This window comes from Suncus etruscus, chromosome 20 (genome assembly GCF_024139225.1).
Source record: "Suncus etruscus isolate mSunEtr1 chromosome 20, mSunEtr1.pri.cur, whole genome shotgun sequence".
Classification (NCBI taxonomy): domain Eukaryota; kingdom Metazoa; phylum Chordata; class Mammalia; order Eulipotyphla; family Soricidae; genus Suncus; species Suncus etruscus.
Genome location: NC_064867.1, coordinates 40,441,849 through 40,454,788, shown reverse-complemented (window position 1 = coordinate 40,454,788; position 12,940 = coordinate 40,441,849). Strand labels below are relative to the sequence as shown.

At 49.0% G+C, this 12,940-nt stretch overlaps 1 protein-coding gene across 1 annotated transcript in view; it reads left to right on the top strand.

The window, feature by feature from the left end:
* The first annotated feature begins 5,235 nt into the window (after window positions 1–5,235).
* ARL8B (ADP ribosylation factor like GTPase 8B) overlaps window positions 5,236–12,940 on the top strand; it is a 42,864-nt gene continuing 35,159 nt past the window's right edge. Inside the window, exon 1 of the mRNA XM_049766336.1 lies at window positions 5,236–5,421. Within this exon, the coding sequence (XP_049622293.1) occupies window positions 5,299–5,421 (123 nt within the window). The 5' untranslated portion in view covers window positions 5,236–5,298. The remainder of the gene's footprint in view (window positions 5,422–12,940) is intronic.

Genomic DNA, 12,940 nt, shown 5'->3' with positions numbered 1-12,940 from the left:
ATTGTCATAACAAGCTAAGCCCCGTGTTTATGTCTCTGTATGTCTCTAGAGCTGAGAGTTGCTGTGTCCTCCTTCAAACTCTGCTTCGAAAAGCTCTGCATTGCAAAACGTGCTCATTGGAGCCATTAATCCAGACATCACCTCTGATTAAAATATCAGCTTAAATTATTTTATATATTTTTGTTGTGTGCATTTATCTTCTCCCTTTGTCCTGTCAAAAGGCTGCCAGAGTCCTATTCATTGATCACTTTGAGTTTCCCTTGCTTGCACTTTGCTGTCTCTTGGTTTCTTTTAAATATTCACTCTTGTAGCATACTAAATCCAAGCCAAAGGTCAATATTAGACACAGACAATAGCCTTGGCCCCCAAATCCTAAGAATGCAGCCTTTCCTTTGTTTACTTTTCCTCTTGGTACCCCAATTGAATAGGAAAGGGGGGCTTCATGGGCAATACAGCTGAAGTTGTGGGGAGATGCTCGCCAGACTAGAGAGCAGATTCTAAGAGAGGGAGCAAGGCTGTGGCTTGAATCTTAGTAGAGATAGACTGAATCATAGCTCATGCATATTCTAGCAGCTTTGCAGGGAGCTCATACATATTCATGAAGGAGAGAGGGGAGCATGAGCCATTAAGGAGTAGGCCTTGCATATGCTCCAGTAAGAACAGAAAATGACTTAGAAGGATTCTGGGGTGTTCTTAGTATGATGAGAAAAAGCGAGTATGTTAGAAGTGCTGTGTGTCCTCCCACTGGTCAGAGCTGTCCTTCCTGTCGTGCTAGGGCCTTGGGACCTTCTCAGTATAAGGTTCTGCTTTGGCCCAAGCACAGCCTGTGCAATTCAGACAGGGGGCAACCCTGGGGTGGGGTGGTCACAGGCTCCAAGCTCTAGTTCTTGTTTCAGCTTTTCCTCCCTCACCTCAGAGTGTCTAAACTTGGGGTGAAGGGAGAGGCAAAGTTACAAAAGCTTCAATATCTTCCATCTGCAACTAAGCTTTTACTTTGCTTAGTTTTGTGGATACACTGGCTTGTTCTGTGGGCAAACAACCCAGGTTTTTTTTTTTTTTTTTTTTTTTTTTTATTGAGAGGGGTTGGTTTTTTGGGTCGCACCTGGCAGTGTTCAGGGGCTATCTCTGGCTCTGCACTCAGGAATCACTCCTGGCAGGCTCAGGGACCAGAGGGGATACTGAATATTGAACCCCAGTCTGCCATGTGCAAGGCAAAGGCCCTACCTGCTGTGCTATAGCTCTAGCTCCATTAAATAATACTTTAATTATTATTATTTATTCTTTTATACAGGAGTCTGTAGCGCCATTTTTTTTCCTTTTCTTGCCCATAGAAACCCCTTCTGTGACCCTGCATACAATATAGTTTTCCCTGAGCACAGATGCAGGAGTAAGCCCTGAGCACTGCTGGTGTGCCCCACCCCCAAAATGAGGTTTTGGGGACACGAATCCACCTTTCCCAACCAGCCATTTGTCACAAATCCCTTTCTCTCCCATCCAACATCTCAAGGTTTAATGGCTATGGACAACTCTCACCACCCCAACAGCCATGACTGACCAGGATGGAGCCCTGGTCAGTCCCCAAACTGCGGGGGTCCCACAGAATGGATATAGGACAACTTGACAAAACTCCACAGAATCTCCATACAGGGGAATGCAAGTCACTCTGGAGACATTGATTCAACAGTTCCACATGTGTGATTCCTGTCCCAGGCTAGAGTTTGTGCCTGCTCATTGCTAGGGAGGAGGAAGGAGAAGAAGGAAGGAAAAGGAGAGGAGAGAGGGGGAAAGTGGATGAAGGGAAGAGGAACTGGACTGAGATGGGGTAGGAAGGGGAGAGGATGGGGAGGTAGAGGAGGAAGGAGGAAGAGAGGAAGGGAAGGGAATGAAGGATGGGAGGAAAGAAGGCAGGAAGGAGGAAGGAAGGAAGGGAAAGAAGGAAGGAAGGAGGGAGGGAAGCATAGGGTGGAAGAGAGGGGGAAAGGAAGGAAGTAGAGAAGAGGAGAGGAAGAAGGGAAGAAGGAAAAGGGAGGAAAAGAAGAGAAGGAAGACTAGGAGATACTCTATCCTTGCACTCCTCAAAGATCTCTTGTCTTTCTCTGTTATCTCCTCCAAACCTTTCACCTGACAGATAAGGAAGCTAAACCTAGTCACAAGGCTTGTTTGGTGTTCTCCAAGGCTGGTCAAAAACCTGGTTTGTTTTGTTGAGGGGGACCACACCCAGCTGTGTTTCAGAGCTACCCTCATTCCTGCAGTGCCCGAGGGAGCCATGAGGTCCTGAGGGTGGAACCAGGCTGGCAGAGCAAGTGCTCAGCCCATTAAGAATATATGTTTTGGGCCCGGAGAGATAGCACAACGGCATTTGCCTTGCAAGCAGCCGATCCAGGACCAAAGGTGGTTGGTTCGAATCCCGGTGTCCCATATGGTCCCCTGTGCCTGCCAGGAGCTATTTCTGAGCAAACTGCCAGGAGTAACCCCTGAGCACTGCCGGGTGTGGCCCAAAAACCAAAAAAAAAAAAAAAAAAAAAAAAAAAAGAATATATGTTTTGTTTTATTTGGGGCCACACCCAGCAGAGTCAGGGCGTACCCCTGACTCGTCTTCACTCAAGGTTCAGTTCTGGCTGCGTTCAGGGAATTATACTGGGGGTTTGAGCAGGGAGTCTTCTTTTTTTTTAAATAATATCTTTATTTAAACACCGTGATTACAAACGAAGGGAGTGTTCTTGCCTTGTACACACAGCAGACCTGGGTTTGATCCCTGGCATCCCAAATGCCACCCTAAAGCACCAACCACTGGGAGTAATTCTTGAGCTCTGCTGAGTGTGACCCCAAAATAAATACTCACTGTGTATATGGCCTGCACTGCACACTAGACTCCTTGAAAATATCAGAGCATCCTCTCACCCTTTTCCCTCACTTATTTATTTATTTATTTATTTATTTATTTATTTATTTATTTATTTATTGTCTATCCCTAGTGGTGCTCAGGGAAGACTATCTAGTGCCAGGGATGAAAGAAGGGTCAGCAACATGCCAGATATGCATCTTGTCTGCTCTATTATGTCTCTGGTCCTTCATTTTTTTTTTTTTCCTTTGGGGATCATACTAGACTTGGGGGGAATACTCCTGCTTTAGTAGTACTTGTTGCTCTGTGCAGAGCTCAGGGAGCATGCAATGAGGAAGGGGGAATGCAGTGACAGGGATCAGGCCTTGGGTTTATATCTACCAGGTTTCCCACATCCTATTTATTTATTTATTTACTTATTTATTTATGTATATTTTTTATTTCTGGCCACACTCAGTGGAGCTCAGGGGTCACTCCTGGTTCTACACTCAGAAATCACTCCTGGCAGGCTCAGGGGAGCATATGGTATGCTGGACATTGAACCCTGATCGTTGTAGTGCAAGGCAAATACCCTACCCACTGTGCAATCTCTCCACCCCCCCTTATTTTGTTTTGAGGTTAGTTTACAAGGGGTGCTAAGTAATGCATTTTTTCTTCTGTTTTTTTTTTTTTCTTTTATTTGAACATTCCTTTTTTTAGGGGTTGCAATGGTGGGTTCAGGAGTTACTCCTGGCTCTGTGCTCAGAAATCGTTCCTGGCAGGCAGAGGGGACCATATGGGATGCAGGGATTAGAACCACTGTCCATCCTGGGTCAGCTGCATGCAAGGCAAACGCCCTACCGCTGTGCTATCTCTCTGCCCCCCCTCTTTAAATAATAACTTTATTTATGCACCATGAGGCTCTCCCCTTTTGACAGCCACATAATATTTCTACCACAAGACCTTGAGGTACTCTGGCATTCCCTCCTCTCCTTGCTATACACATGGGCCTCCCCACTGGGGCTGTGTATGTGTTGAGGCCAGAATGAAATTTATTTTCTTTTATTTCTTTTACTTCTTTTTACAATTAATTTATTTATCTTTACTTTATTTTTTCCTATTTATTTATTGATTCCAAAAATATATAAAATGTCCTTTTTAAAGAAAAATGTTCTTTTTAATTTTTTCTTTCTTTTTGTTTTCTTTTTCTTTTTTTCTTTTATTTTCTGGGGCCTATTCATCTATGAATTCCAAAAATATATAATGTGCTTTATATATATTTTTAAAGCCAGACAATGTCCTTTATTTTTTATTTTATTTTTTTTTTGTTTTTTGTTTTTGGTTTTTGGGCCACACCCAGCGGTGCTCAGGGGTTACTCCTGGCTGTCTGCTCAGAAATAGCTCCTGGCAGGCACGGGGGACCCTATGGGACACCGGGATTCGAACCAACCACCTTTGGCCCTGGATTGGCTGCTTGCAAGGCAAACGCCGCTGTGCTGTCTCTCCGGGCCTGTCCTTTATTTTTTTTTAAAAAGTATTTATTTAAAGAAAATGTCCTGGGGCCGGGTAGGTGGCGCTGGAGGTAAGATGTCTGCCTTGCAAGCGCTAGCCAAGGAAGGACCGCGGTTCGATCCCCCGGCGTCCCATATGGTCCCCCCAAGCCAGGGGCGATTTCTGAGCGCATAGCCAGGAGTAACCCCTGAGCGTCAAACGGGTGTGGCCCAAAAACCAAAAAAAAAAAAAAAAAAAAAAGAAAATGTCCTATTTTAAAAATTATTTATTTAAAGAAAATGTTCTTTTTTTGTTTTCTTTATTTCTTTTCATTTTTTCTTTCTTTTTGTTTTTAAGGCCAGTTAATGTCCTTTTTTGTTTTCTTTTTAAAAAGCCAGTTAGTGTCCTTTATTTTAAAAAATTATTTAAAGAAAATGTCCTTTTTTAAAAAATTATTTATTTAAAGAAAATGTTCTTTTTTGTTTTTCTTTCATTTTTTCTTTCTTTTTGTTTTTTTTCTATTTATTTATTTATTTATTTATTTATTTATTTATTTATTTATTTATTTATTTAAATAATCTCTTTATTGAAGCAACATGAAGTTCCCCCCCTTTGGGGGAGGGCCCTCCCATCCCTCCTCTCCTTGGCTCTCTCTTCCTTCCCCTACTGGTTGCTGTGCTTGCATTGAGTCCTCCTGGCCGGCAGGGTGCGCTGCGGAGCGCGCATGCGTATGAGCGTCCGCGAGCGGAGCCCGACGTCGCCGCTCTTGAACGTGCGCAGGCGCGGGGCGTGCGTGCGTACGCGCTCGGCGTGCGCATGCGCGCGCAGGCGCAGAAGCCCGTGGGCCGGGCTGGAGGGGCACGTGACCCAGGGTGTTCCCTACTGGGTCCGCACTTCCGCCGCCGCCGCCGCCGCCGCGCCGGGCAGCAGGAGGAGTTCAGGTCGGGCTTGCTCCAGGCGCTCGCCCCCCAAAACCCCGAGCCACCATGCTGGCGCTCATCTCCCGCCTGCTGGACTGGTTCCGCTCGCTCTTCTGGAAGGAGGAGATGGAGCTCACGCTCGTCGGGCTGCAGTACTCGGGCAAGACCACCTTCGTCAACGTCATCGCGGTGAGGAGTCGGGGTTCGGGTTTTGGGGTCCCCCCCACTGGCGATCGGGGACGTCCCTGGGGCTTGGGGGTGCTCCCCCAGGCTGGTCGATTCAGGCCTCGGCCTGTCCTGTCATTGTCACTACTTTCCCTCTGGGCCTCCACTTTGGGGGTCCCCCCCTTTGGAAGTGGGGTGGCGCAGTGGTTGTGGATTTAGGGGGGTCGAGGGTACTTAGCTGGGTGTTGGGGGGACTCAGGAAACAGCTGGAGCCTGCCCCAGAGGGTGGACAGCCACCCTCTTCCCTCTGGGCCTCTCCTTTGGGGGTCCACTTCCCCTAGAGAGTGGGGTGGTGCAGTGGTTGTGGCCCCTTGGATGAATTTGGGGGGGTCGGGGGTACTTAGTTGGGTGTTTGGGGGACTCGGGGAACAGCTGGAGCTTACCCCAGAGGGTGGACAGCCCACCCTCTTCCCTCTGGGCCTCTCCTTTGGGGGTCCCCTTCCCCTAGAGAGTGGGGTGGTGCAGTGGTTGTGGCCCCTTGGATGGATTTATGGGGGGTCGAGGGTACTTAGTTGGGTGTTTGGGGGACTCGGGGAACAGCTGGAGCCTGCCCCAGAGAGTGGACAGCCACTCCCTTCTCTCTGGGCCTACCCTTTGGGGGTCCCCCCCATGGGTGTTGGGGTGGTGCAGTGGTTCTGGCCCCCTGGATGGATGTGGGGGGCAGAAGGTACTTAGCTGGGTGTTGGGGAAACTTGGGGGACCCTCAAGGAACTCACACTCAGATGCCTGTCTCAGCTGGAGCCTGCCCAGAGGGTGGACATCCACCCCCTTCCCTCTGGGCCTCTCCTTTGGGGATCCCCTTCCCCTAGATAGTGGGGTAGTTGTGGCCCCTTGAATGGATTTAGGGGGGTCGAGGGTACTTAGTTGGGTGTTTGGGGGACTCGGGGAACTGCTGGAGCCTGCCCCAAAGAGTAGACATCCACCCCCTTCCCTCTGGGCCTCTCCTTTGGGGGTCTCCTTCCCCTAGATAGTGGGGTGGTGCAGTGGTTGTGGCCCCTTGGATGGATTTAGGGGGGTTCGAGGGTACTTAGTTGGGTGTTTGGGGGACTCGGGGAACTGCTGGAGCCTGCCCCAAAGAGTAGATATACAACCCCTTCCCTCTGGGCCTATCTTTTGGGGGTCCCCTTCCCCTAGATAGTGAGGTGGTGCAGTGGTTGTGGCCCCTTGGATGGATTTAGGGGGTCGAGGGTACTTAGCTGGGTGTTGGGGAAACTTAGGGGGGGCCTCAGGGAACTCACATTCAGACACATGTCTCAGCTGGAGCCTGCCCTAGAGGGTGGACACCTATCCCCACCATACCCCCAGATATAGACAGGGTTTCCCCTTCCCCCCCAATCCCTCCTGGGTCTGGACCAGGTAGATAGGTGTTTTTTTCTGGCCTGGTTCCTGTCTCAGACAGCGTTTCCCCTGTTGCTGATTCACCCCTAGATAGTGTTCCCCAACTCTGGGCCCTGACACCCTGCCCCAGACACTGGTTTCCACCCTGGATCTTGCCCCAGAGTGAGTTTCTACTGTTGCTGGGTTCTCTCCCCAGACTGTGCCCCCCCCCCCCCCCAACCCTGGACCTTCCTCAGACACTGGTTCCCATCCTGGGCTCTGCCCCAGACAGTGCACCCCTGGGCCCTGCCCTAGACTGTGTTTACTTTCCCCTGGCTCGTTCCAGACAGCGTTTCCCTGTTACTGTATCCTCTCCTAGACAGTATACCCCAACCCTGGGCCCTGTCCCAGACACTGGTTCTCATCCTGGACCCTGCCTCAGACACTGCTTTCCACCTGGATCCTGCCCCTGACCATGCCCCAGACTGTCCACTCTCCCATGGCCCTGTCCCAGACAGTGTTTCCCCTGTAACTGTGTCCTTCCTAAGATAGTGTCCCTGATCCTAGGCCCTGCCTCCCTGCCCCAGACATGGGTTCCCATCCTGGACCCTGCCCCAACCTGTGTCCATCCTCCCCTGACCCTGTCCCAGAAACCTGTTTCCCCTGTTGCTGGGTCCTCTGCCAGACAGTGTTCCCCCCAATCCAGTCCCAGACAGCATGTCCCCCAGAGACCACTCTTCCTCTTTCTCCCTCGTGGCCACCTTTTCTGCACTGAGCTTTGGGCCCAGACATGGAGCAACAGAGGAGCTTGGGATTCTTGGTTGTTGCTGGAGGGTCCGCAGGAGGGGACCCGGCCAGGGCTGAGGGGTGTTGTCAGCAGGCTAGGGGGTGGCTATGCTCCGTTGGAGCTGTGGTGGCATGATAGGTGGGGTGGTTGCAGAACAGATCTGGTGTAGCTTGGTAGTTGAGGGTGTGTGGAGGAAGGAGGCTACTTGGTAGGGGTCGCTTCATGATCCATGCCACCGGTGGGTTTGCTGGTTTCTGCTCCATGCCACCTTTCTGTGTTCCGACAGATGCACAATGACAGGTGTCAGGCACCCCTAGAAGGGGCAGATGACGTCCCTTCTGGTGTGAGCACTGAGTGTAGGATGCGAAGGAACATGCTTCAGTCCCCCTTGGACTCTTCCCCCTGAGTTCAGCCCAAAGTGATGGGTTTATGGCTATGACAGCTAGTCACGCCTGCTGTAGCTGGCCCCCTCACGCCCTCTCTTTCTGCATTATTTTTCAGAACAGCATGTTATTAAAATTTATGGGAGCATATTAACTTAGAGTGAACCAGTGAGGCCACTATTACATGTGGGGTTTAAAACTGAATTGTTCGGGCCGGGAAGGTGGCGCTAGAGGTAAGGTGTCTGCCTTGCAAGCGCTAGCCAAGAAAGGACCGCGGTTCGATCCCCCGGCGTCCCATATGGTCCCCCCAAGCCAGGGGCGATTTCTGAGCGCATAGCCAGGAGTAACCCCTGAGCGTCAAATGGGTGTGCCCCCCCCCCCCAAAAAAAAAAACCTGAATTGTTGTTGTAGGCTTTGAGATGCTGAAAGAGACTCTAAATTTCATATCTTCTTCTTCCTTTTTTTTTGGTTTTTGGGTCACACCCAGCTGTGCTCAGGGATTCCTCTTGGCTCTACGCTTAGAAATCGTTCCTGGCAGGTTTGGGTGGGACCGTATGTGATGCCAGGAATTGAACCTGGGTCTGTCCCGGGTTGGCTGCGTGCAAGGCAAATGCCCTACCTGTTTTCCTATTGCTCCAGCACTAGTTTGTGATTCTTACCAGAATATTTTGAGATTGATGACAAGGTTAGTTGTGAAGGTGTAATTTTACAGACTTGCAGTATTAGCCATGTCTTAAGAATCAGCTGCCCTAGTTGTATTTCGTTTTAAAATGCTTGCTTTCTAGACTCAGAAATATAGATTTGTCATGTTAGGAAGTTGGCCCTATATTCGGTTTCAACAAGTAATTTCCTAGACAGAATAAGCTTCAGGCGAAGTCCTTTTGGCAAAATCGGCTTTTTTTTTTGAACATTCAATTAAAGTGACTTCTAAGTTCAGGTTTATTTATTTGGGTCACACCCAGCAGTGCTCAGGGGTTACTTCTGACTCTATGCTCAGAAATCACTCCTGGGAGGCTCGGAACCATATGGGATGCCGGGATGCAAACCACGAACCTTCTGCATGCAAGGCATACATCTTACCTCCATGCTATCTCTCTGGTCCCCAGAATTTTTTAGATTTTATTTTTTGGGGGGTTTTGGTTTTTGGTTTTTGGACCACATCCTGAGATGCTCGGGTTATTCTTGGCTCTGCACTCAACTCAGAAATTACTCCTGGCAGGCTCAGGGTTATGGAATGCTGGGAATCAAACAAGGGTCGGTTGCATGAAAGGCAAACTCCTTACCCGCTGTAGTATCATTCCCCCCATACCCTTTAATTGAAGGTTTGTGAAGCAAAATTTGTTCTTTGTATATGTTTGGTCCGTTAGACCTGGTTCTATTCCTGGCATCCCATATGGTCCCCAACCTGCCAGGGGTGATTTCTGAGTGCAGAGACAGGAGTGACCCCTGAGTGCTGCTGGGTGTGGCTCAGAAACCAATCAATGAAACAATCAAGGTTTTGGGGGCGGTTCGATCCCCTGGCGTCCCATATGGTCCCCCCAAGCCAGGGGCAATTTCTTTTTTTTTTTTTTTTTTTTTTTTTTTTGGTTTTTGGGGCCACACCCGTTTGATGCTCAGGGGTTACTCCTGGCTAAGCGTTCAGGAATCACCCCTGGCTTGGGGGGACCATATGGGACGCTGGGGGATCGAACCCCAGTCGCTATCTTGCTATCTTTCCTTGGCTAGCGCTTGCAAGGCAGACACCTTACCTCTAGCGCCACCTCGCCGGCCCCAGCCAGGGGCAATTTCTGAGCGCTTAGCCAGGAGTAACCCCTGAGCATCAAACGGGTGTGGCCCCCCCCCCAAAAAAAAAAGGTTTTGGAAAAAAATGTTTGGATGTAATAGTGTATTGTATGTAGAGAAGTTGTTATGCATAAGGACCTTATTTATTTATTTTTATTTTTTTATTTTTAGTTTTTGGGTCACACCTGGTGGTGTTCAGGTGTTACTCCTGGCTGTCTGCTCAGAAATAGCTCCTGGTAGGCACGGGGGACCATATGGGACACCAGGATTTGAACCAACCACCTTTGGTCCTGGATCGGCTGCTTGCAAGGCAAACGCCGCTGTGCTATCTCTCCGGGCCCAAGGTCCTGTTCTGATATTAAAAAAGAGAGTGTGTGGTCGTGCATTTACTTCAAGTGTTAAGGAGTGAGAGACACTACCCCAGGGATGTGTTCAGACTCTTTGTTTATTGCACAATAAGTCATGTGTTCTCATGTGTAATGTATGTTGAGTCATCTTCAACTGAGACTCTACAGGGTTATAGGGTAGTGACTCAGAAATGCTTATTAGGATTCACTGAAATGCCATAGGATAAGTAAGCCATGCAAAATATCCTGTCCTTTTAAAATAGGTCATTGTACAGGCTGGGCAGTGGGGAGTGTGCCTGGCACATGGCCTCTCCAGGTTTGATCCCCAGCCCACCTGGAGCTATTCCTGAATGCAGAGCCAGGAGTAAGCCCTGAGCAGTGCAGATATGGGCCCAACACAAAACAAAACAAAACAAACAAATAATGGGTGTTTTCCTAGTGTTAGTACATAAGGCTAACTGAAAGGCAGTGAGGAGTTCCAACTCAGGAATTGGGGTTAGATGGCTATAATTTATTTATTTATTTGTTTATTTATTTATTGTTGTTATTTGGTTTTGGGGTCACGCCCAGCTGTGCTCAGGGCTTATGTGTACATAATATATATAATTTGTGTTTTTAGACATTGAAATAGCCAGCAGGCATTGCGCTATTGTGGAACTATATTTATATTTTATGTTTCCTTTCGGGGTTACACCCAGAGGTGCTCCGAGGATACTCCTGGCTCTGCTCGCAGATGTTACTTCTGGGGGTGCTCAGGGGACTTTATTTGTGTCAGCCACGTGCAATGCAAGCACCCAATATGTTGTACTCTCTCTCCAGTGCCATATTGAAGTATGTATCATATATTTTAAATATGGGAATACTTTTTTTTTGTTTATTTTGGGCCACACCCAGCAGGGCTGAGGACTTCTAGTTTTGTTTTTTTTTTTTTTTTTTTTTGGTTTTTGGGCCACACCCGGCGGTGCTCAGGGGTTACTCCTGGCTGTCTGTTCAGAAATAGCTCCTGGCAGGCACGGGGGACCCTATGGGACACCGGGATTCGAACCAACCACCTTTGGTCCTGGATCGGCTGCTTGCAAGGCAAATGCCGCTGTGCTATCTCTCTGGGCCCTGAGGACTTCTAGTACTGTGCGGAGGGATCACTATTTGGAGATTCTTAGAGGGAACCCTATGGGGTACCGGAGAGATCAAGCCTAGGATGGCTGAGAGAAAGACAAGCAAACTCTCTACTCATCTGAAAAGTAGAAATAACTTTGATCCAAATAACTTCTTAGGCTATTTGTTTTATTGGGGGGGGGGCACACCCGAACATGCACAGGGGCTACTTTTGGTTTGGGCCCTCTGCTTGCAGAGTGGGTGCTGCTGGCCTTTGAGTCACCCTGCAGCCTGGGGGTGCTTAGTATGTGGTCACTTTGGGGCGAGTGGCAAAGCAGGTCTTGAAGGAATCACGCTGTGGCTTCATGCCAGATGGCACCGCAGAGGAGCCCCGCTTAGGCGGCCTGTGAAACCGAGTTTTCCTGTGGATCCAGGCAGGCAGGGTGGGGGGCTGCCTCAGACCCCTTCTTATCTCTGTGCACCCCTCTCTGCTCCAGGTGTCCTTAGAAAACTGCAGGCATGAGAGCACATTCTAGATCACTGCTTAGGGCATTTCACGACTTACAACACTGTTCAAAGTTCTCAGAGATAAAGTGATACTCTCTAAATGTGGCTCTGAAATGAAGTTTATTTTTCCCCCCATCTGGATATCAGTGTAATAAGGGGGCAGAGCTGCAGCCATAGAACAGTGGGTAGGGGCCCAGAGAGATAGCACAGTGGCATTTGCCTTGCAAGCAGCCGATCCAAGACCAAAGGTGATTGGTTCAAATCCCGGTGTCCCATATGGTCCCCCGTGCCTGGCAGGAGCTATTTCTGAGCAGACAGTCAGGAGTAACCCCTGAGCACCGCCAGGTGAGACCCAAAAACCAAAAAAAAAAAAAAAAAAAAAGAACAGTGGGTAGGACGCTTGCCTTGCTCTCGGCCAACACAGGTTTGAACCCGAGCAGCCCGTGCGGTCCCCAGGAGTGATTCCTGAGTGCAGAGCCAGGAGTAACCCCTGAGCATCACTGGGTGTGGCCACAAAGACACACCCCAAAATAATACAGGGCATTAGTAGACATTTGAATCACATTCTATTGGCAGGGACCACTGCTCAGCGCCACTATCTTCAACCCATTTTGGGGTCTGAGGCCCCAGCTAGTACTTTTTTGGGAAGCAGTATAGCTGTTGCCGGGAAATAGAGTCAGACCTCCTGACATAGTGCTGCCAGCAACGCTGGAAGCATCAGGAAATGCACAGAATTCTGAAAGCCTCTCAAATGGCCAGTCATAAGGAAATGACCCAGTATATTAAGAGCTAGCCCATATCTATGCCGTAATGGGATAAATGATGAAGGCATTAAATAACCATGCTTTCAGATGTAGAAAAACACATGTCGTCGTCGTTAAAACCAAGCAGGACACAGACATTCATTACAAAGCAGTATTATTTGTACTTATTTTTTCCCCCTTTGTCATAATTTTTATTTTACCAAAGAGCAACGTGATTTACAGTTGGGTGTTAGACATGCAGTATTCCAGAGCACTGAACCCCGCCACCAGTGTCACCTCTCCCCCTTGCTCCCCTACTCCTAGATGCCCAGTATAGTTTGGGTCTCATGATTTCAGTGTCGTTGGTGTGGATACAGAGCTATTCCGCCCCTCTACCCCACCTATATACCCATTTCCCTGGACGCCCATCCCTGCTACTTCCTGTCTGTCTCTTTGTTTTGGGGCTACACCTGGCTGCGCTCAGGGGTCACTCCTAACTCTACTCTGGAATCACACCTGGTG